Genomic DNA, 24,437 nt, shown 5'->3' with positions numbered 1-24,437 from the left:
AGTTGGCGGTGGGTGGTGATGACTAGCTGCCTTCCCTCTAGTCTTTCACTGCTAAATTAGGGACGACTAGCGCAGATAGCCCTCATGTAGCTTTGCGCGAAATTACAAAGAACAAACAAACAAACACTGTCTTTAAGCAAGATATATTTTGGCTTCTTACTGATTTAAGTTAATTTAACTTGGTAAATTAATTACTTACGGTAAGATTATGGTGATTGGATATCAGTCGTCGTAATGGTTAGAATCCTGTACACTCACCTAAGCCTAATTATTATTTACTATTTTATTTTCTTGTTTTGAAACTAGTTACTGATTAGTAATTAGACCTAGGTGATCGTATAAGGTTACTACCACGACGACGACGACGACTGGTAACTTAAACTTATCAGACCTTCGTAGTGGTTTGAAAATAATACTGACTCTTGGCATCTTATTTTATAGAATGTTTTAGTTGTTAAGATACCTTGATGCAAGTTGTTTCAGAAAATAATACTGACTCTTGGCATCTTATTTTATAGAATGTTTTAGTTGTTAAGATACCTTGATGCAAGTTGTTTCAGAAAATAATACTGACTCTTGGCATCTTATTTTATAGAATGTTTTAGTTGTTAAGATACCTTGATGCAAGTTGTTTCAGAAAATAATACTGACTCTTGGCATCTTATTTTATAGAATGTTTTAGTTGTTAAGATACCTTGATGCAAGTTGTTTCAGTCAAAGAAACAACTGGTGTTTTACGATGTTGTGTTTGATAAGATTATTCGAATTAATTAAACGGTTCATATCCGACTGCACAAGTCCTTCAAAAGTTGTTGATTGTTACACAAAGTAATTATACAATTAAGTAAATTTTTGTTGGAGGAGATACCTTTGGATGTGGCCTTGTCGAACAGCTGCTGGTGGTTTAGTCACGTGAACGAACTAAGGAGGGGGGGGGGAGGAGCTCGGGGGCTCACAGTAATTGCATTGCCTAGAGTCGTGGGCCTCAGCATCGTTGGTGGCTGCGTGTATGTGCTTAGAAACACTTTCACTATTCTCGAAGCTTACTAGCGAGAAAGTGGGTCAGTAGGCCATGTCTGCTTCTTGCCAGTATGGTCTATGAATATGATTGACTAGTACTATTCTTATTATACAACAATTTACACATTTCTGTACGAAGTCACGTTATACCTATATGTCATTTCAGTATATTAAACCTAGTTATTGAACTAATAAATCGAAAAATAGAAGAAAAAAAATTTTTTTTCATACCTCCTTTTTTTTCTCTCTTTCTTGTTTTATGTCATGCAAGCAAGTTATAAGTGTGTGTGTGTAACATCCAAAGAAATAACTTTTACTAGCGCCGATCTCAAGTGTTTATTATACAAGAATTCAACCAGCACTGAATTTTTTTTTATAACTAACTATTATTGAAATTAAGTCTCTGTACTTTTATCTCGTGGGTGAAAAAAAAACTGTTTTTGTTCATTTTAAACATTCGCAAAATTCAAGCTGAGAATGATGTTTTAGTTACATTATGGTATAGTTCTTGTTTTTCTGTTTCACGTTGTACTTAGTAATAAATTAACTTAAACTTTCGTTACTTTTATTTTTAATTGATAACCATTGCTTTTTTCTAATTTTCTGTTTGGCGTTTAATGAACTAAACTCGTATATGATGCTCCAAAGGGCATGCAAGTTCAGAATTTCTTCTGCAGGCACTGGGGCTTATAATGCCAAAAACTGGGTTTCGATACCTGCGGTTGGCAGAACACTGATAGCCCATTGTGTAGCTTTGTGCTTTACAAATTTTTTTTACAACCTTTAAATCGAACAGTGCTGCCATCTTTCGTTCGAAAAATGATATATTTAGTGTACCTATAGGCAAATAATGTGCGCTAGCAATATATGTATATTGCTCTTAGCTTACAATTAAATCTCGGTTAAAAGAACATAATATTTTAACTGTTTGGGAGCTCAAAATATTGAAGTTCAAACTTCAAATGAATTTTTATTTTTATTAAACTGACTTTTAACTCTGTTATCTTAGGTAGACGATCAGATGAAATTGCTACAGCATGCATGGAGCGACATGCTGATTTTAGATAACCTCCACCAGAGGCTTCACAATGGCCTACCAGATGAAACCACACTATCTAATGGTCAGAAGTTTGACCTCTTGACCCTAGCCTTAATGGGACTTCCAGCTCTTGCTGAACCTTTTCATAGACTGTCTCTCCGACTGCAGGAACTCAAATTTGATCCGATGGATTACATTTGTTTGAAGTTTTTAATTTTATTGAACCCTGGTAAGCACGAGTTTGATGTTTTTGTCTTATCTTTTCTAAACTTGATAAATTTTGTCTTGAATTTCTTGAAATTTCAGTATTTTTTAATCTTGGTAATAAGACTACTTTTATGGTCTGTAAAACAGTTGTAAGTGCTATATGATAGTATTTCAGTTAAATTTCTAAGGTTCTGTGAACTTGATAAAGAGACAAGTATCTATATAATTTGTAAACTTTTGTAAATCTCATTACGATACGAGTATGTACGTGATTTTTAAACTTCTATAAATGTAACATAATCATTACCAGGTAGATTTGTAGTTTCTAAGTTGGCAGTTTGTTCTTATTTGAAGTTATCATTAATAGAAAAGTTATTTTAACTACTGGAAACTTAATTGTGTAGTACTTAGGATCAAGAAACTTAGAAAAGTACACTGATTATAAATAGATTTTTAAAGTTACAGGCCATATTAATTTATTGTAAGTACAAATGTTATACGGTATTCACACTATAGGTGGTTACTATACTTGCCTGCTTTGTCAGCTAAATAATAATAAGTCTGAAAAGTTTATAAAAGCATGAAAATAAAATGCTGAGTTGTTATTTGATAAGCAGTTAAATTATTAATTAGTAGTTATGTTTTTACTCGCCAACAGGAGGACACTCTACCAGAATTTAAGTTCTGTATAAAAGATGGAAAACGAAACATGGTTAACTGAGAACTTTCATACAGAGTGTCTTATTGTTGAAAAGGCTTGCAAAGTTCTTCCTGCAAAAAATTGTTAGGATTTTACTTTTGAAATATTTCATTTTACAAAATTCTAAAATGTTTTTTTTATGAATTTTTTTACTCGAAGAAATGTGTACTCTAATGTTGTTGTTTTTTTCAAGGGCTTTATTTTGTAGCCAACAAGAAGTTTATAAAACAAAGTATTGCTATGCAAAGGAATAACACTTGTATGTATGTATTTTTATCGCAGAAGTTCGACAGCTGTCAAATATCAAGTTGGTGCATGAAGCACAGGAGCAAGCCAAGCAGACCCTTTTAGAATACATCTTGAACTGTTACCCACAGATGACAGTAAGTACTTTAAAAATATATTAGATTAGGTGACAACTTTTCAACAGTCACTACTATAGTCTAATTTTCAGTGTTTGTTTTTTCTTTCAGCTGTGTTTTTGAAATTTTATTTTGATACTACAGTGCTTTGTCCTTATCTAGATCATTTGCTCGTTGTTTCAGGATAAATTCAGCCAGCTGGTCCAGTGTATCCCAGAACTCAAGCACATCAGTATGAGAGGCGAGGAATTCCTTTATTATAAACACCTCAATGGTAATGCCCCTACACAGACTCTTCTTATGGAGATGCTTCACGCCAAAAAGAAATAACAACTGTGGATCACGTAGAAACGTAAGACCTGTTCGTGTGTGACTCAAACTGTTTAGCAGCAACTTCAATGAGATCAGGGCTGTACACCTCAAGTACGTCAATCGCCCAATATTGGGCCTTCCTCCTCTGGGCTCTCGGTATCCTTGAGGAAGAGACTTTTTTTAGATTTTGTATATTATTGGAGGAATGTTATCCTTCTGTCTCGATCAACGTTGTGTCACAGTTTTACCACCAAATATGAAAAATCTTTGTGCTAAAGTCCACGATGAATTTATGCATTTCTACCTTGTATAATTGGTGGTTGAAGTTTACCAATAGAACAAAAAAAATACTGAGTTGATGTAGGGAATGGAACAAAGAGTGGCTGAACAAGGAAACTTTAATTGTCAGTGACCACTGTTCCCCAGAATGTAAAGGCCTGTAGCGGATTGTACTTGTCTTCTAAGACAAGAATCGGGATTTTTTTTTTATATTGTGCTAATAGATGGCCTCTAGCAAGGAAGAGATGCTACTGTTGTTGATGAATATACACATTCCTTGCGGAAGACTTTGTTATAGTAAGTAAGTAAGGCCACTATGCGTCCAGTTTGGCCATTAGTTGTTTATTGGGTGTTATTGGTGCTGGGTAATATCACGAGATATATGTAAAAATACTGCAAGTTTGTTGATTGTCTTCAGTACAAAGCAAATATTTACTGTTACTGTCCACGTTATATAGTTGTGGTTTATTTGTCATTTTATTTTTGTGTTTATTTGCTTAAAATTTACGAAAGTTAAGGCAGCATGGTGATATACTAACATTATAACTGCACCAGTAAGTTGAAACACTATAGAAAACAATTATAAATTGATGGGCCCTATTAGATTTTACGCAAATATTTTACTCATAGAAACGTGTACTCTTAATTGTTTTCAAGAGTTGTTGTTTTTGTTTTGGAAGAAATGCTGATGGACATCAGAAGGAGGAATAGGCCTGTGCGTATGTTGGTGTTCAATACATTTCGTCTTTTCCAAGAAAAGCAAAGTAACTTGTTAAAAGATTTTGAAGTAAGTTCCTGTGGGAGAATTGGTGTACAAAATAACCTTAAATCATGGTGGGGGTGGGACCTTCAAATGAAAATAATAAAAAAAAAAACCTGAGTAAAGTTTTAAACTTTTTATCGTAAAGGTGTCAATTAAAATGTATATAAATATTAATTCAGTGTTTTATTTTCGATGCTGGAAAACGCACAAATTTCTGCTATTATAAGGTTAGCATTCCTTGTGAAAATGCAGCATTGCCATTGTGATTCCTCCCAGCCAGTGACCACGGGTCAGTTTGGATGTAACACGACACAGTGGCTCGTTAAGATCATAGCTCTTGTTTATAAAACTGTCACTTCTTATCAATGTGCCTATCATGATTTTGAATTTAATGTTATATTTGTACCTTGTACAGTCTATCGGTAATCTCAGTACTTTTTGATATATAATATGCTGACCAGTATCCAGTCCTATCATGTCATGCCAGTAATGGGCTGGTTCTTTTAAGGCCATGTAACAAATGGTAAAACAGTAGTTTAACCCTTTCGTTGTACGTAAGGCCTACGGTATGATAGCGTGTTCTATGGCATATAATAACTTTTTACAGATGTATTTGACCTGGCTACGTGTATAATGCATCCTTGGGGGAGGGTGGGGGATCCAGAATCATGTGATTATTTCATGTCTATCGGGATAATGTGCGTACTTTCACAGAAATTTTGGAATAAATTCTAAGGCTTTAAACTGCTTTACGTCTGCAGCTGAATATCACTGTTTAACCATGATAAACTTGGAGGGGGCGGAGGAATGTACAACATTTTTTTCTCCCTATGGCCCCAAACAACTCAAAGCAGCGAATGCCATAGAATTCTAGAGATCCACCCAAAATATAAAAAAGAAAAATAATGAATATTGCATTAGACCTCTGGTGGCTCCATCTGTTACCGCAATTATTAAATACCAGTGCCCATAGGTACTCGCCGTCCACTCTTATCTCGCTCTTCCCTTCTAGCTGGATGACTATAAGGTTTGTGTTGCATGTATGTATATCTAGTTGAATAAATTGTGTAACCGAGAGCGGCAGACCTCAAGTGATGTTTGCATGCTACATGATCCAGGGCTCGATTCCCCGCGATGGACGGGAGTGTAGATAGCCCATTGTGTAGTGCAGCACTGAGAAAAACTTCAACTAAAATATCAATAAGTATGACATCGCAAAACAAATGATTCTGAAATAAAGTTATAAACAACTTTTGTTAGTGGCTTTGAAACTGTATTAAAAAAAAACATAATATTATTACAAAATTACCATAACAAAACATGCCGCACAAAGAATGAACACTCCTAGTGCAGTGAAAGGGTTAAGCTTATTCAGAGCCTTCCAGCCCTAATCCAGACTACAAACCTTTTAGTTTTGTATATAAAAAAAATTTCATGTTGTCTTATCTTCACTTGTAAGCCAGATATGAAATCCAAAAACCCTTAAAACTAGGAGTTTTATTTTATAGCAAAGTATAAATAGTGTCCTCAGCAGTGTTGTGGAATTAATTTTTAATAAACAGTTTTTCAATACTTAAACATTTTGTATATTTGGAATTTTAAAGTATAAAAATTAAATCTAATATGGAATTAAAAACGACGAATTTTCTCCAACAAGCTCAAAATAAAAAAAAAAGCTTAAGCGCATGAGATGTTTTGTTTACTATTGGTAGTTTTCAGGGAATTTTTTTTTAAAGTTAATTCTTGGCTATGTCGATTTTTTTTTAATGGCAGATCGTAGTTACGTATATTTTAATTCACTAATACCCTTGGGTTCGAAGATGACTCTTTATTACAGTCACTCAGAAAGTATTAGTAATGTCTATATAACATAAATGTCGGTAAAATCAAGTTGGGTTAGGTTACATTAGCAAGATCTCGGGCCCCCGGTGGGACAGCAGTAAGTTTACAGACTTGCAACTTTAAAATACAGAGTTCAGTTCCCCGCGATGGTCACAACAGATAGTCCAGTGTGGCTTTTCTCTAAAACAAACCAATGACAGACTTTGGGGAGGAAAAAACACGGTTCTTTACGTGTACGAGATTTCCCATTGTTAAACAGTTACCTCGTTTTTTTGTAATACAAGTATTCAATGGTGGATCACTTTTAATTTAATTTCAATGGTCATTAACTATAGCTTGTCTTTAAAACTGTTATACTGATGTCCAAGAATCACTGAATACCTCTTTGTAACAAGAAAAAATAAAAGTTTTTTTAGAGTCATAAAATTATCCAAGGTACCTGTTATTATTAACCAAAAAAAACCACAATTACACATTTGTATATGTTCTGATCTTCTACATATTGACACATTCGTTAGTTTTCTGACATCAAATAATATTGTTACCGTTTAAAAATTTGCGTATTTTGAACGAAATCTAATCTTTCACGACTGTATTTAGAATCGTGCAAAACTTTGTACATTTTATTCCACGATCGAGATTCTAATGAGGTTTGTAAATTTAATCAGTTATTAAAGTTCTCAGTAGATGACACACTGAGTACCTTTTTTTTTATTATTATTTAAAAGACTTTTTGACCAAATGACGAAAGAAATTGTTCAACCCAAACAATCGCCGGTTATTTATTTATTATTGTTGTTAAAATGATGTCATGGCATTTCAGGAATTAGTGTTAACACTGAATCAAATAAATCTTGCTTTGTTCTTTACGAAATATGATTAATCATTTCGTTAATAAGGTATTCTTCGAACGAAACAAACTTCAGTAATATAACATGTTTAGCTACAGCGAGGAAATATTTTCGTTAGGTTTCAATAGCTTCTTAAGTAATGTTAAGAGATGTTAATGGACGCCATATTGGATAGACGTCAGATCACTCACGCGAACTTTTACAATGAATTAACGGAGATATTATCCTTTGTATACTAGAAAACGTAGTTGGTTATATGAAGTTGAAAACCTCAAACAAACACGAACTGCTGAGCACCTACCAATGTGCACGTGTATCCTTATGATGGTTATTAACACGTATTTTGTTTGGATACAACAAATACGAACACAGAGGAACTACTCCATTACTGGTGCAAACACGAACTGCTGAGCACCTACCAATGTGCAGGTGTATCCTTATGATGGTTATTAACACGTATTTTGTTTGGATACAACAAATATGAACACAGAGGAACTACTCCATTACTGGTGCAAACACGAACTGCTGAGCACCTACCAATGTGCAGTGTATCCTTATGATGGTTATTAACACGTATTTTGTTTGGATACATTTTACATCAGTGTCATTAAAGAAGTTTTACGGCACAAGTCCAGTCAGCATTCATTACACATGTTAAGTTTATTCAAAAATATTATTTTATTTTGTATCCTCTTTTTTTTTTGTACCACATTAATTCAAACGAATTATTTCTCAAATTAAAATTAGTATCTCAATTTTTTTTTTACATGAAAAAATTCAAGTTTACACAAATGTCAAACCATTCTAGTAAACTTCTCATTGGTCAGTTTAACTGAAGTGAAACAGACTCACCACCTATCATTTCAGAGCAAGCAAAAACCTTAATTTCCAAAACAACATATCGACGATGTGTATGCACGTAAAAACAGCTCCGAAATTCATTAAAACAAGGAAGAGAATTTAATGAAATCTTTATTTGTAAACAACAGCTTTAACTCAACAGCTGTTTACAAACCTAAAAGGGTAAAGATATATACATTATACAAAGAAAGGAACAGTTGTATCAAGAAATATTAAATTCTGATTAAAACGTTGGCTGGATATCAAGTAAGACAATTACTTCACAACTGAAACTTTATTTTTTCTTAAAAGGAAGGCTAGAGGTTGGGTAAATACCATCTTTTGTAATATTGTGGTTAAAGTGTCTTAGTTATTTGGATATATTTACGTAAGTGCTGGTTTCAACAAACTTGTACTGTAACATATATACTTGTGATAATTAAGAAAGCTGTAACCTGTTTTCAACTTCTGATCACATGTATAAAAAATACATATTCTTTAACAACTTATCCTTAGCCAAAAAAAAATCAAAATGATTACTAGAAAGACTTTTCTTTTTGACCAGTTCATAGTACAAAAAAATTACTAATTTTTCATTGTCAGAGATACATAACATCTGTGCTTGAAAAAGTGAAAAAAAAATCAAGGTATAAAAGAAGAAATGCAAAGACAACCATACAAAATGTACTTTGTAGAAAATATTTAGTAGGTTTGATTAAATTACTCCTCTCACACACAAAAAACATACTTTACACAAACTTGACAGTTAACGGAGAATTAATTACATATCGGGGCCTGCTAGCATTTAATTCACAGGCTTAAATCACTTTGGATAATCATACTTTACACGAACTTCACAGAGAATTAATTACATTGGACCTGTTGCCATTTAATTCACAAATACATGTATATTTCTTCTTTTTTTGTATAATACAGCAAACATACAAGTATACACTATAAGGTCAAATTCTTGTGATCTACAATACCTAATGCTAAAATTTGCATACATCCCTGTCAGTACCATTATAAAAACACTAAATGATTAGAGATTATATTATTCACACTGTGTCTCATTTAAAGTTAGTCCTAGCCTTTAGCTGCACTATATAAAACCTATATCATATCCCCAAATCAAAAACTACAGATAAATAAAACAATCACTATAAAAGATGCCAAGTTCTTTCCTGAATAACAAAACTAAGTGGATGTTGTTGTTGTTTTTTTTTTGGGCGGGGGGTATCATTACATCTGTACATAACCTTCTCACTCAATTTCAAACAAATAACTTAATTAAAAATGTATTTTCTAAGACTAGTGATGTTAATATTGGGTATTTGTATAATAACTACGGCTGCTAGTGCCAGGGTTACTAAATCAACTTCTTTAAACGTTCATAGATTGACCAAACATTCTTCACAATGCTAGAACAGAGAGCAAATTACACAATAAGTCATTTCAAAGATGCTTAGAATCTCACGTTGAACCTTATTGCTAAGTTTCTTCAATATTCCAAGCTTGTAAGCAACAAAAAACATCATACAATCTCTGCAAAGCAACAAAGAAAATACATCATATAATGTCAGCCGAGTTTAGTTACTAGTTGCATAAAGCATGGTAATAAAAACATCATACAATCTCTGCAAAGCAACAAAGAAAATACATCATATAATGTCAGCCGAGTTTAGTTACTAGTTGCATAAAGCATGGTAATTCAAAAGGATAAAATGTCTAATGCAGAAGTTGCCAACTGTATTGGTGGACCACCTCCCGTTAAAAATAGTTTTTATCATGTGTATTTTATTTCCATTACAGCTTGATTCTAATTTTAAGAAAAGAACAATGAAAAAGAGATTTAAATATGGAATTTTTTTTTTAATCTTACTATTGCGAAGGACGATACTACTCTGATGAAACGATCCTGCAAATTTCTGGGTAATGTCTGACAGTTTCAAACAAAGATACGAGTCCACATTTATCTTATTTCTATACTTCGATTGTATATGAGCAAGTTGAGAGAAACCTCACATTTTACTTTATTCTATTCTTTACTCTTTCAGTAAATGGTAATTTAATGTAATACTGCGGACCCCCCTTAAGTACTATCGCAGCCCCCTGGACCACAGTTTGGGAACCTCTGGTCTAATGCATCATGGACCTGCTTTCTTTCTTTAGTGCAGTGTGTGTACACATTTGTTTTTTATACCTTTACTTTTATACTCAATAAAATGGGATATCCTTTTTACTTGGCAGTTTATTAACCTTTTAAAAATTTAACCTTACATATATATATATATTTTTTTTTTAACAGTTGACGTAAAACCTTTCAAGCTGTTGCTTTCCGAATAAATTTCTGAATATATTAATTTTTATTTTTAAGGACAAATTATCTTTTTAAGAAATAATCTAACATTTAACAACTGTCTACATGAACAATGCTTTTCAAAGTTAGCGCATTTATTTTCAAAATAAATTATGTACTTTCATATACTGGTTTTGTTTTAGAAAAGACAGTTTATTTTTGTACCCAATAATTTTATACATTGGTGCCGAGGATTTGATAACTCTGGAAAATAATTTACACCTGTAAATTCAGACTGGTTAGTTTGGTTTGTTTTGTGCAAGACTAAAAGAGGGCTATCTGCACTAGCTGTCTCTAATTTAGCAGTGAAAGACTAGAGGGAATGCAGCTAGTTATCACCAACAACAAATAGTGGGACTGACCATCACATTATAATGGCTGAAAGGGTGAACATGCTCAGTGACGGGGATTCGAACCCACAACGAGTAGAGCACCCTAACCACTCAGACTGGCTAATCTATCTATAAAATGCAAAGAAAAGTTACAATATGGGAACTCAAAAACAAACAAGGGATAATCTGAAACCATACTTTTAAAGAACATATAATTAATTTCCAGAAATACATTAATTCTCAGCACCAATGTATAAAATGTACCTAAAAATAAACTGTCATTCTTAGATATTCAAGGTAACTGTTCAATTTTCTCAAACAATCTGGTTGATTGTATAAAAGCATTTTTGTTTTTTCTGAAAAGAACTGGTTCACCCAAGCTTTGGGCAGTTTGTTACATAGCACACAACTAACCTGAAAATACACAAGTATACTTAAATATATCTTACCAAAAAAATATATATATATTTTCAGGTTGTAATTACTTAAGTCAGAAGTAATTATAGAATGTTAAAGATTTGGAAAGGATGCAAAATAATCAAATAACAAACAGATCTATAGCCACATGTGCACACAAGAAAAAAAACAAATAAACTAAGTCCTGACACAGAATAGATGACAATGAAACCTACTGAAGAAAACTCGTTTCTCACATAATGGCACAGTTCATTTCAACATTTTAAAATGTAAGTAAAACCATCTGATAAATCTATAAACTTCCAATATAGCAACAAGTTATACAATTGCATATAACAGTAAAATGTCCCCTAGTTATTTACTTACGTTATTGAAGCCTTTCAATTTGTTGACTGCCTTAGATTTTAGTGAATCCTTACAATACTTTTTAACCCACTGACTGCAAGGTGTATACAGCGAATCGGTAGTCAATGGGTTAACTCAATTTGCATGCAGTCCAATACTGAAGAAGTAATGCTAACTATAATCATGAATTTATGAAGCGTTTCTTCATGAAATGTGGCAAGTGTTTAGTAACTTCTCTGTGAAATGCTGAATTCAACTGGACTCTGATAAGTCAAAGTGTAAAATGATGTTAATGTGAAGGATAAAAATAGTTTTGTCCAACATACAGATTTGCAAATTGCATAACCTATACAACCTCCTAATTGCACATGTAAAGTTTTTTTCAGTATTCCTGTATATTGTAATTTATATGTGAAATCAGCGGTGTAGACCAACACGAAATGTTGATAACTCTAAGATCATGTACATAATACCATGTTGAATGGCATTATTTACAAGTACAGGGTACAAACTTTGACCTTACCCATGCACACACACACTAAATCACCTCTTCTGAGCTGTACACATTAACCAGCCTCAGTGTAACCACAACCCATGCCTTGTCCACATTATAGCTCTGCACATGATACTTGACTACGAAGACTTAACAATATACCCAATAACCATTTCTTATCTTATCGCCAGCTCACTGTGACTAGGCTGATGAATAGAAGTAAAAAAAAAGCCAGCTTTAATGAGAAGTCTCAGTTTATCAGAACAGATAAGCTTTTCATAACAAATTACAGAAAGACCTACACAATCACAGCACCAAATACAGAAACGACCTACTGTTTTAGTAAATAGTTATCACATCATTCAATGCACAAAAAACTAGAACGTCCATCTGATAACTGATTACTACAGCATCCAGTTAAGAACAGGTTAAATCTTTTAACAGACACCCATCATAATCAGTCAATAACCTTGCAGAAACTAATGAAAGAAAACCAGCTTATAGTAAATTATCACTGTGTATTTAGTAGATGATCATCAGAGTACTCAATGTCTAAAATATGAATATTTTTACATATGAAATTCCAAAGTTTTCTCAGAGAAAGGATATAGTCATTAAGCAGCTAATCACCATGCAAAGAAATAACAACAACAACAAAACAGTTTAACATGCTGACAGTTAACTATTGGAGGATTCCAGTTAGAAGAGATTGGTCCTCCTCGTAGATGAGTACCACACCTTGGCTTTTAGTGTATGATCAATAGAGCATCCATCATAGAAAACAAAACAGCAGTTTGTAAAATGGTCATCACAATATATGATGCACAAAAGAACAATGCTTTTTTTTTCTGATCATCTTTGCAGCAACAAAACCAGTAAAGATCAGTACTCTACTAACTAAATGTGACAGTGTCTAATATGGAAAAGATTGGCTCTTTTAGTCTACTGTCCTTACAACAATAGAACTTTCTTTCAATAAATGATTGTCGTATCAGACTATTAAAAATAAGTTCTTCTAGAAGATGACTGTCCTGACTGTCCACACATACAACGTTTTGTATTACTTTAGCATATTACTATTACAATATATGATGTAGCAGCCAGCTTGCCACATCACTTACAGTACTAATAGAACAGTTGCTACACCATGCTACCTGTGTTCAATTATCACTTTTTCCAGCATGGCTCTGCTGGACTGAGACTTGCTGCTCTGGCTTCCCAAGCTCGTCTTCCCATCCTTGTTAATAAACAGTTGTAATCCACGATCTACAAAAAAAAGTTTGTTCTTTAGTACACATTTTTCTTTTTATATCTTGGCTTTGTAGACCATAATCTAAATGAAACAATTTCTATTAGTTGTGAACTTACTTTCCACAGATTCCTCAGCTTCATCAAAATTACTGGCTTCGAAAAGTTCCTTGATTAGTTGATCAGCGTTAACCCTAGTGGAATCAATTCTGTTTTCTTCTGTAAACTGTTTCTGAAGAAATATTGAAAGATTCACAAAAAAAAACCATTTGGAAAAGAAACTTTACAGTTTTTAACAAAATTTTATTTTGAAAGCCACAACAATTCTTAATTCATAAAGTTTAATAAAAAAAAAAATTATTTGAGAAAAACTAAAAAATATTTCATCATATGGAAGAAAACAAAAGATTAATCAATAATATCTTTGATCGGGAACAATATAATATTACCAATTTCACTTTGTTGTAAATAGATTATTCTGGAGTGTGTATTAATTACAGTAAAATATTACTAAACACTTTATTATAAACAAGAAGACTATTCTGTAGGATATATGAATTACCAACTAAACATACCTTTCCCGTGAGTCTTTTTCTTTCTGCAAGTTTAGGCATTCCAAGTAAACCCATGTCACTGAAACCTGAACTAAGGTTCCTAAAAAATTTTAATTCTAAAAGTTACAAAATTTTCACTTAAATATATCACCATGAAGAATGTCAGTTCTATTACTGAACTAGCATCATTCATTAACTATACTGGAGTTCTATTACTGAACTAGCATCATTCATTAACTATACTGGAGTTCTATTACTGAACTAGCATCATTCATTAACTATACTGGAGTTCTACTACTGAACTAGCATCATTCATTAACTATACTGGAGTTCTACTACTGAACTAGCATCATTCATTAACTATACTGGAGTTCTACTACTGAACTACTACTGGAATAATACTTCAATGAAACTTGGGATTTTCAAGTTGGTGACATTTTTCAATTCATTAAAAACCCCAACTAAAATAAATAGCACATGCACTTAAGAATTACCAAAATGTTAAAAACTATTAGACATAAAATGCTGTGTCACATTGACATATAAAATTTGGGCAAAATATTAACTTTCAAATTACTGTCTTGTTTTTATACCATTTTTTATAAGTGAAATCCACATATTGCATTGTACCCAGAAATTTTATATTTTAGCCCATTACAATTTTCACCGTAAAGCACTCACTTTCCAAGTAAAACACATGTAAGTCCTTAGCAATAATTAGTAGGAATATTAATGGTATTTGTGTTTGACTTATATTTATCAGGAAACCTTTTAACCAGTAAAGTCACGGCTTCACAAGCAATTTGGTACAAAAATAGTTTAAAACATATGTTTAAAAAAGCAGTTGGAACCTCAAAGGAAAATCAAAGGTTAAAACGCGAGTGTCAATAACTATTTAAGTGTGAAACTATTAGAACCAAGAATGTCAACTGACCGGAGGTGTCCTGACTCCGAGCTTCCTTGTCTAGAATGGGATTGAAGACTGCTATAACCCGAGGCATGGGACTGTTGACTTGCATAACTGGAATTCCGAGAATGGCCCAACTCGCACTCCACCTGATGAACAGAAGGGTCTTCTTTCTTCCATTCAGTTTCATCTCGTGTGGTAGTGGTGTCTGTTCATAGTGATTGAAATGTGAGTTTATTTACTTTCTGCATCAATATAACTTCCTCCAAAAGTATTTTAATCCTAAAAAAAGTTCTTAAGTCTCATTCATGATAATTGTAGCTCATGTTTGATATGGACACATAGAACTCTTTCTCTTAAAAAAAATTTATTTTAAATATTTAAACACAAATCTCAGTGATTACAGCAACAGTTATTATGCAAGACAAACGGGGATTGGACAAAACAAGGAAACAACTGTCCAAAAAAGAAAAAGGGTAAACTTGGTATTGTAGGATGTCACTGTAAACCTGTCTTCCAGTAACACAACTGAATGAATTTAATACCAGTGTGTTTCGGGCACTGAGGATGTACGCTGTGCTGAGCTGTATACACTTCTCTATTTTATTACAAAAGTATAAATGTTGATTTATATGATTCGATTCTCTTTGATCACTGACACAGGGTTTAACAGTCTGTGGTCATTGAAACACTCCACATCTAATGGGTGGTGTGCATCTAGTCACTGAACCAGATAGCTTTGTTCAGTCATCTCCAACACCACTTGCTGGTTTCCAACAATTCTGTTGTCTTCCCTTTTCATTTCAGAATTTGGCTTAGTAAACTACCATTGCCACCTGCACTTGAGGTCTAACAAAATGTAGAACATGCTGACATCATCTTAGAAACTGTTGCTCGTGACACACTCACACATGCAAACAGTCTGTGTAGACCCGTTTACACACACACACACACACAGATGCCAGGCAGGATCCAATTATCACCTTTCTTCAAAGATATATCATTCCTGGAGAACATAATGTCTAGAACAGATGCCCAATAAAAAAAGGCTAGTCATCTAATACACTTGTATACTAGGGAGATGGAAAATGTGGTTGCTTCTAATTTACTTGCTTACTATGCAGGATTGACAATTTATACAAAGGACTTAAAATGGCTATTAAAACAATATGTTTCACTTTTTCGGATCTAATGCACATTGATTTATAAGCGGGTATAGAAATATGTTTGTAACAAAAACATAATACACTATCATAGAATATAATGGCCAATAAAAGCCCTCCAAGACTAACGAAATGAATATTATAATACACTATCATTGGATATAATAGCCAATAAAAGCCCTCCAAGACTAACTAAATGAATGTTATAATACAATATCATTGGATATAATAGCCAATAAAAGCCCTCCAAGACTAACAATATGAATATTATAATACACTATCACTGAATATAATAGCCAATAAAAGCCCTCCATGACTAACAAAATGAATATATAGTTGGTTCTGTTTTATTATGGTCTGATGAACATACTAATTTTTAATTTATTAAAATATTTTCATGCAGTCTTCTTTAAATGAGAAACTCTTAACATATTAATATTTAAATTAATTTGTTTTAACATGGCAAACAATGAATTAAATTCACACCAGTTTTTGACTTCCTAGGGAGACTTCCAAATCCACTACTAGTTAAGCTACTTTCTGAGTAATCTTGAGTTTTTCTTTCGGGAAGAAGCTGTTCTTCTGGCTGTTCTCCTGGAACAATCGAGGGCTTTACAAATGGTCTGGATAGAAAATAAAAGTTAGATTACCTTTCATATATTAACAACATGAAGGCTTTAGGCAATTAAATGTTATAATACCAATAAAAATGGTATATATAAAAAATTATTGTTAAAATAAAAAAATGTTATGTTATTATTAATCCTTACCATAATTCAGACTTGCAAGTGACTAAATAACAATAATCGCACTTCACTTACTTAACCCCGTTCACTAAATAACAATAATCGCACTTCACTTACTTAACCTCGTTCACTAAATAACAATAATCGCACTTCACTTACTTAACCTCGTTCACTAAATAACAATAATCGCACTTCACTTACTTAACCTCTTGTTCACTAAATAACAATAATCGCACTTCACTTACTTAACCCCGTTCACTAAATAACAATAATCGTGCTTCACTTACTTAACCCCATTCACTAAATAACAATAATAGCACTTCTCTTACTTAATCTTGTTCACACCATAACAATTATTAGTCATGCAACTGATGATATAAATAGTGCTTAACCACTACTACACTTGTCATATCCCAGTCAGCCTGATAGCTCTGGTATTGGGCAAAAAAACCTCACCAACAAAGGATATAGCAGTTGTAACGTGATTGACATATTCCATTGACATATTAGAAGATACAAGTCGAAGGGTTCACTCTTTCTGTTGGTTATAAACACATTCATCAGCCTCGTTAAGTTGATTATGAATAATCTCCAAAGTTAGAGAAAGACAGGGGAAAAGGCTTATCTATAGAGTTTCACAAATTTATTGCTATCTTAACAAATCACAAAGTTAGGAGGTTCAAATGTTAAATTCATGCTTGCATTATGAATAGTTTGTGTTTCCAATTAGTTAAAAACTGAAGCTGCATATCGTGGAAGTTAGAAAATTCTAAAGTGGGTGGAGAAATTGGAGCTCAGACCCATCATGTGATACTGAAAAATAAAGATTGATTTTTTAATATTTCTTTTCGGGAATTAAGAAGATAAATCTCAGACAAGATAAATATTGGAATAATAATCTATATTTTCAATTCAATTTTATTGACATACATTGATAATAAGTATTTTTAATGAAATTATCACTGTAATACTGTAAAAAAAGGTAAGGATATAAACACTTCAATCTGATCATAGCAAAAGTTAACGAGCTTATTAAGCTCTTAAAATTTCACAGTTCATCCACCTATGAAACACAAGCATAAACTGACAAGGAAGTGGGAATTCAGCCCCTCAAACAACTCGATGGAATGATTCTAAAGTTTAAATAATGAATCTTTTGTTTTGTAGTCCTCTAACACTTTGTCATTTTGAAATACTTTGAGTTATTAAGGTGTTGTTCAAAAAATGTTGCACTTGACATTCACCATGATATAATGGTGGGGTAATTATTCAAGTATTATGAATGCAAATAACTTTTATGCAATTTCGTCTCTTCTATTCTTATATGATATCTCAGAATACTATAATTTGTAATAAACCTTTTATAAGTTTTTAATATTTTATAACAATTATCCAAAACAGTTTGAGTTAAAAATAGGGTTGCCAACTACATATATATCTATGGACAGTCATAAAAAAGTCACATATCAGTACTGTCCACAGACCTGTAAACAGCTTAAGAAAAAAAGCCATTGTTTGTCTTATATCGGTAAAAATAAAATTGTAAGGTTGAAAATCCTGATTAATACCTTTAGTAACAAAAGTGTAGATTAAATTATTCATTTAATAATTGCCTTTCTTGAACAAATGTTTGGAAAAACTCAACTGAGAAGTATTTTCCCCACAAGAAAAATTCTATATTCACTCTAAAATTACTTGATTTGTTTAATTCTAAGTTAAAACAGAAATATAAGTTTCTATTAGCTATACAAAAACTGTGAACTTACACTTTAAAGCAAGGGTCTCCTGACAACAAAATCATTTGTAAGGTCACCTGAAGTATGGAATTGTCTTGTCGATGCTTAGTATCGTAACCTTCAAGCAAACACCTGCGAGTGTGTACACCTGCCCCAGCCGATTCAGCCATATTGAGGTCAACGAAGCCCAGCTTCAGGAAGGACCTGCCTCCCTTTGCCTCCTAAAAAAACACAACATTTCTGTTCATTGAGGTTCATGAACTTTTGAAACTAAAAGCACCTCCAAAAAGAACACTGAAATTTATATAAACTGAAAAAAATATTAAAACTTCCTTGGTTAAAGCTGATGGAACACCTTTATAGACCCAATGTAAAAGATAGCATATCTAAATTGCTAAGTTTAATTATGAAATGCAGAAATATTTGAACTATTTTTTTTCTTTCTACCTCACTGCTTTCAATGGCTAAGATCTGAATTTTGTCAAAAATTATGCTTAAAACATCCATGATATCTTTCATATGAAAATACTGCTAAACAATAATGCATTATAAATATTATAAACCAATGTCAATAAATCTTTTCTAACCCAGAATATTATGCAAACATTTTTATATTAAATCATTTCCCTGTTGCAATCCAGCTTCTATATCTATTATAGTAGCATACATAATATTAAAATACTAAACAAAAAATTATCTTTTTAGGTAAAAAAAAATGTACTTAAAAAGAAACCTGTAAAATCTAACTTTAATTCAATAATATGCTACATTTCCCAGGGCTTAATTTTTTCTCTTTCTCAGCTGTGTGAATTATAAATGGGTTTTATTAATCTTCTGTGTTTGTATTACTTATTTATCATTTAAGTTAAATAAAGAATTCAGATAATTTAATTACTTTAGATAAAAACCAAATAGAACGAAAACTAAAAAATTTTAAATCCCAGCCATGGTCACAGGATTTCAGCCACTAAAATCCCTGAAATTCTGAGGATTTAGAAAAAGCTTTGAGGTTGCAAACCCATAGTATCTATACCACACATTTTGTATGTCAACTTTTTAAATGTATACAGTTATAGATTACCTAAAAGCACATAAAATCATGTATTTAATTGTACATCTGTGATAAAACAATTTTTAGAATCAATTTACAGAATACCATGTCACCTAAAAACACATTAAGTCATGTATTTAATTGTACATCTGTGACAAAACAATTTTTAGAATCAATTTACAGAATACCATGTCACCTAAAAACACATTAAGTCATGTATTTAATTGTACATCTGTGATAAAACAATTTTTAGAATCAATTTACAGAATACCATGTCACCTAAAACACATTAATCATGTATTTAATTGTACATCTGTGATAAAACAATTTTTTTAGAATCGATTTACAGAATAGCATGTCAACCTTCCTACATAGTGTCATCATCAATAGTCAGCTGTTAGAAGATTAAAAAAGCATAACCTGTGTCAATGTTTACAAACCACAGTAAGAAAAGAACTTTACATCATTACAAAAACATTTTAACAAAACTGAAAACAGCAATACCGTACATAGTAAATTGTACACATGTTCCTATTGAAATACATAAATGTAACGGACTTGTCTTGAAAGTTCAGTCTACGTGCATCGAATAAAACTAGAAACTAAGAACTACAAATACTCTTTCTAAGAGAGAGGACTTTTGATATTTTATTCATAAGTACATCTTTACCTGTATGTATATATATAAAGGTGAATTGCATATTTCTGATAGAGCATTTAAGAATGCAAGTTAAAATGACTTGCTTATTACTGTGCGTTGCAGGACAAGTTAAGTTACAAAGATCAAAATGGAACATCCTAATATAGACATTTCAAAAACTACAAACAGCTTCTTTACATGTAACACTGTAATCAACACTAATAAAATTTGTAACTCTGATGTGAATTTTACGTTAAAAAGATTTAACTTTTACTTTCTCTGAAAATATTTTAAAACTGCTAACATTTTCTAAGTTCCATCTTGAATATTGAAAGAAAAAAAAATGCTTGTTACCATTCGGACTGAAATTCTGCACAAACATGGGTCTAAAACTCCTGTTACAACATTTGTGCTCATTTTACAACAAAATCGAAACCGTGTGCCCCATTTTACACAGTGGTCTTTCACCTCTTCCCTGAAATAAGAAACAAAGTCCTTTTACACAGTGGTCTTTCACCTCTTCCCTGAAATAAGAAACAAAGTCCTTTTACACAGTGGTCTTTCACCTCTTCCCTGAAATAAGAAACAAAGTCCTTTTAAACAGTGGTCTTTCACCTATTTCCTGAAATGTAAAACAAAAGTCCTTATATACAGTGATCTTTCACCTTTTCCCTGAAATTATAAAATAAACAGGGTCTTTTTTACGATCTAAAGCAATTTCCATTCACAGAGGTCAAATTTTCTAATGTTTTACTCTACATGCAAAAAAATTGCATAGCATTATAACATTCTGTAAATTACAGGCTCTGAAAAACAATTTTATTTTTATAAAAAAAACAATGAAAAACAGAAGAGGTTGTATAAAATATTTGATGTGTGTAAACAAAAGATTTCCCTACTGAAATACAATTTCAATTTGTAAGTGTTAAAACTATACAATAAATAAGAATGCTCTAAACAACCAGTAAAGTAATGAAGGAACAGAACACGATACTTCACACTCCCTCAGATCAGCATGGATTCCCAGTAAAGTAAGTAAACTTGAGGCTTACAGCAACGTTTACTATATAAAGATAGACAAATATAAGCTTAAAAATTGCAAAAGTTTAAGATATGAATGTTGATTCTGACATTCTATCCTTCTGTATGACATTACTGTCATGTGTAAGACATATGTGACTGATTATTAGGTCATTTAACTTCAATCATGTTATAATTTTTTTTGTTAAATGTAAAAATTTAATGCCAAAACATACTCTTACAGAATCTAATTAGAAAATGGCTGGGTAATTTAAAGGACATAAGTTTTCCTTTATATATATATATGCTGTAATTGCCCTCTATTCAACAATAATAGTTGTTGAAATTGATATACGTGTTACATCTTAACAGACTTGTAGAAAAATAGGTATGGGATAATTTTTGTAATTAACCCATTAACTGAACAGCTCAGTTGCCGTTTTCTGACTCACAGATAAAGTTGCCATCAATCATAATGAAACAGTAATTATCGTCTTTCGCATATGATTATAGTTATATATGTGCGACTGACGGATATTTCCGTCATTCACAGCTGAGCCATAGAACTTCAATGACGGAAATATCCGTCATCCGCAGTTAATAGGTTAAAAGATATTGGGAACTTGTAACAGAACTTCAACTGCAATAACCTTTTCAATCTCCAAGAATGGAATTTATTGCACGTACAAACAAGTTAACTGGGGGTCCTTATATTGAGGTAAAACCATAAAATTTAATATCATAACATGGCTTGATACATTTTCTGTAAAAAGTCTACTTTAACTAGAAACACTTGGGTCCATCCGATATAATTTCTGAACACATGCACATTTCAAAAACACATGTTTACAAGCTCTTTAGCCCAATAATTATAAGTGTTGTTATTCTACATTAATCTTATTCTTTCTCATATAAACTGTCATGAGAAAATTCCCTTGGACATGTACAAGTATGCAAGTGTACTATGGCCAGTCCACTCATTAGCAAGTATGTTGTAGAATTATGATGAGCAGGGGGTTGCACATGAATCAATATAAATATATAGAACTGAAAACTTGCTTGTCCAGAAAGGGACTGAAGTATTCACAGTTAACTTTTTAAAATCTTCAATTCCGTCCAGAGTAGGAATAGTTGTTCTCATACACACTCACAGTATGTGTGTAATCCCAAAACCACTTGCTGGAACCTCATTTTCTGATAATATGTTTTATGTCAGCCCTTACACTAATTTAATAAAAACAGGAAGTCCAGGACTTCAAGGGCATCAGTTTTGGAAGTCCCATTTCCAATTTCAAAAGGAGAAAAACTATAATCAAACCCCTACAATTTAAGCTTAATTAGTTCAGCAGACAATATTGTACATCCTATGTGTGTAACAAGTAGATAAGTATTTCGATATAAATTTCTAAGTAAAAACACTACTGACCTCGATGACATTTCAGAGAAACTGCCTCCATCTAACAAACGGACTTTTGCAAACAGCATTCCATTCACAAAAGGAACTGCTGTTAAATCTTCTAGGATAAGGTCCACTTGAAACTTGTATTTTTCTTTTTTAACATAAAAGACATATTTTTCCTTGACCAACTTGTACGGGTATTTTTTTGAGCAAAAACTGACCACCATGGCAATAGCTCTAAATCTTCTCTCTCTCTCACTCAGTCTTGAAAACCATTAGAATATCTGAAAAAAAAAAAAATGTTTCACTCATTCTTAGTACATCGTAAGATATCAGAATAAGTACAAATTGTAAAACTACAATGGAAGAAGATAATGGTGGTATGAAACAGTGTTATCCACGTTTAATAACAGCTAGTAATACTCGTACTTAATGAGACAAGGGAGTGCACTATAATAGCTATGCTGATGACATTTCTGGGTTCAGGCCTTTCAACATTGATAAAAGAAATGTACTTAGAATAAGTGATCGCAAAACAAGTGCACGGAGATAAGATAGTACTATTTTAATCATGCAAAAACAACAAAGCAATAAAAAATTGACATCCCATGAAGTACTTGACAATAATTAAGTTTTACATGTGTGTTTTAAAGTTTTATAAAATTTTAAAACTGACATTTTTTTGGTACGAGTGTGAAGAAACTTTTGATATGTCTAAAGGTTCTTCAAATTCTTAATAAGTGATTTTATATGACCAAGTTAAAAAACTTTCATTTTTCCATAGCCATCATAATACGACTTAGTTTTTTTTAAATAAATATCTCACTGTGTCTCTTACTCTAAGCACTTAGAAAGAATTCCTTTTGTATGAGAGTATTTTAGGCAAATGCATAGCATCTAACAAGTACTGTATTAGGCATCTACAAAACCACTTTTGTAAAACATTATAATACGGAGGTTCCTTGAGATTCCCTGAAAAAAAAAACTATATATCTTTCATACTGGGAGCTAAACAGCTCATTAAACTTGTTTTTGTAAAGTGCTTTTACCCCATTAGCCCGGAAATCATAGTTTCTATATGTAACTAACCATTTAAGTCTCTGACTACTGTTAGGTAAATATTTTTTAATTCTTGTTATTGGCTAATAAACATGGTCATGTGATACTGTCTGAGAAAATTTTAGTGGTCAGTGTTTTCAAGACTATTGAGAAATTGTATCATTACACCTATGTGTACATTTGATAAACTGTTAAGGAATGAAATAATGATTGTGCAGGAAATATACAGAACAAAAATGTTGTAAACCTAACTCGTAAACAGTATATCATTAGTAAATGATTAGATACCAGATATTACCTAAAGTTATGTTAGTAGATTAATGATGATATATTGAAAAGTTCTCTAATTAATAATTACATAAATGAGATTAAATTTATTAGTGCTTGTGTTTTATAGGACAGTTTAATTAGTTAATAAACCATAAGTTTTAGTTACCAAAAAGCTCAACTCGCCAATTAATCTCGAAGTAAGTTACGGTATTATTAAAAGACCATTAGATAACACCATTTTCAATACTAATAAAATCACTTAGTTTTATTCTCCAGCAATATTAAACAAGTGTTTTAACCATTTAATAGCTCAAGTTACTTAAACAATACGATCACCATTTTTACATGAAAGATTAAGGAATGACCTAGCAAAGTCTTAATTTGACTCTTGTTAATTACAAGAAATCAGTTGATAGAGGTCATTCATAACATTAACATTTAATTAGTTCTCAACTTATATAGGAAATATTCGATGACGAGGAA

General features: G+C 32.1%; 1 protein-coding gene and 1 pseudogene across 1 annotated transcript in view; one reads left to right on the top strand and one right to left on the bottom strand.

The window, feature by feature from the left end:
- LOC106456985 overlaps positions 1–6,986 on the top strand; it is a 21,494-nt pseudogene extending 14,508 nt beyond the window's left edge.
- Positions 6,987–13,018: 6,032 nt separating this feature from the next.
- The window catches only part of LOC106456984 (protein FAM102B-like), a 12,415-nt gene continuing 996 nt past the window's right edge, over positions 13,019–24,437 (bottom strand). The window contains exons 2-9 of the mRNA XM_022382790.1: positions 22,653–22,909; positions 20,561–20,681; positions 18,546–18,736; positions 16,520–16,656; positions 14,898–15,078; positions 13,985–14,063; positions 13,530–13,641; positions 13,019–13,427 (exon numbers count right to left, since the gene is read on the bottom strand). Coding sequence (XP_022238498.1) covers positions 13,312–13,427; positions 13,530–13,641; positions 13,985–14,063; positions 14,898–15,078; positions 16,520–16,656; positions 18,546–18,736; positions 20,561–20,681; positions 22,653–22,852 — 1,137 coding nt within the window. The 5' untranslated portion in view covers positions 22,853–22,909 and the 3' untranslated portion in view covers positions 13,019–13,311. The remainder of the gene's footprint in view (positions 13,428–13,529; positions 13,642–13,984; positions 14,064–14,897; positions 15,079–16,519; positions 16,657–18,545; positions 18,737–20,560; positions 20,682–22,652; positions 22,910–24,437) is intronic.

Source organism: Limulus polyphemus, unplaced genomic scaffold, assembly GCF_000517525.1.
Source record: "Limulus polyphemus unplaced genomic scaffold, Limulus_polyphemus-2.1.2 Scaffold278, whole genome shotgun sequence".
Classification (NCBI taxonomy): Eukaryota; Metazoa; Arthropoda; class Merostomata; order Xiphosura; family Limulidae; genus Limulus; species Limulus polyphemus.
This window is presented reverse-complemented; position numbering and strand designations above follow the sequence as displayed.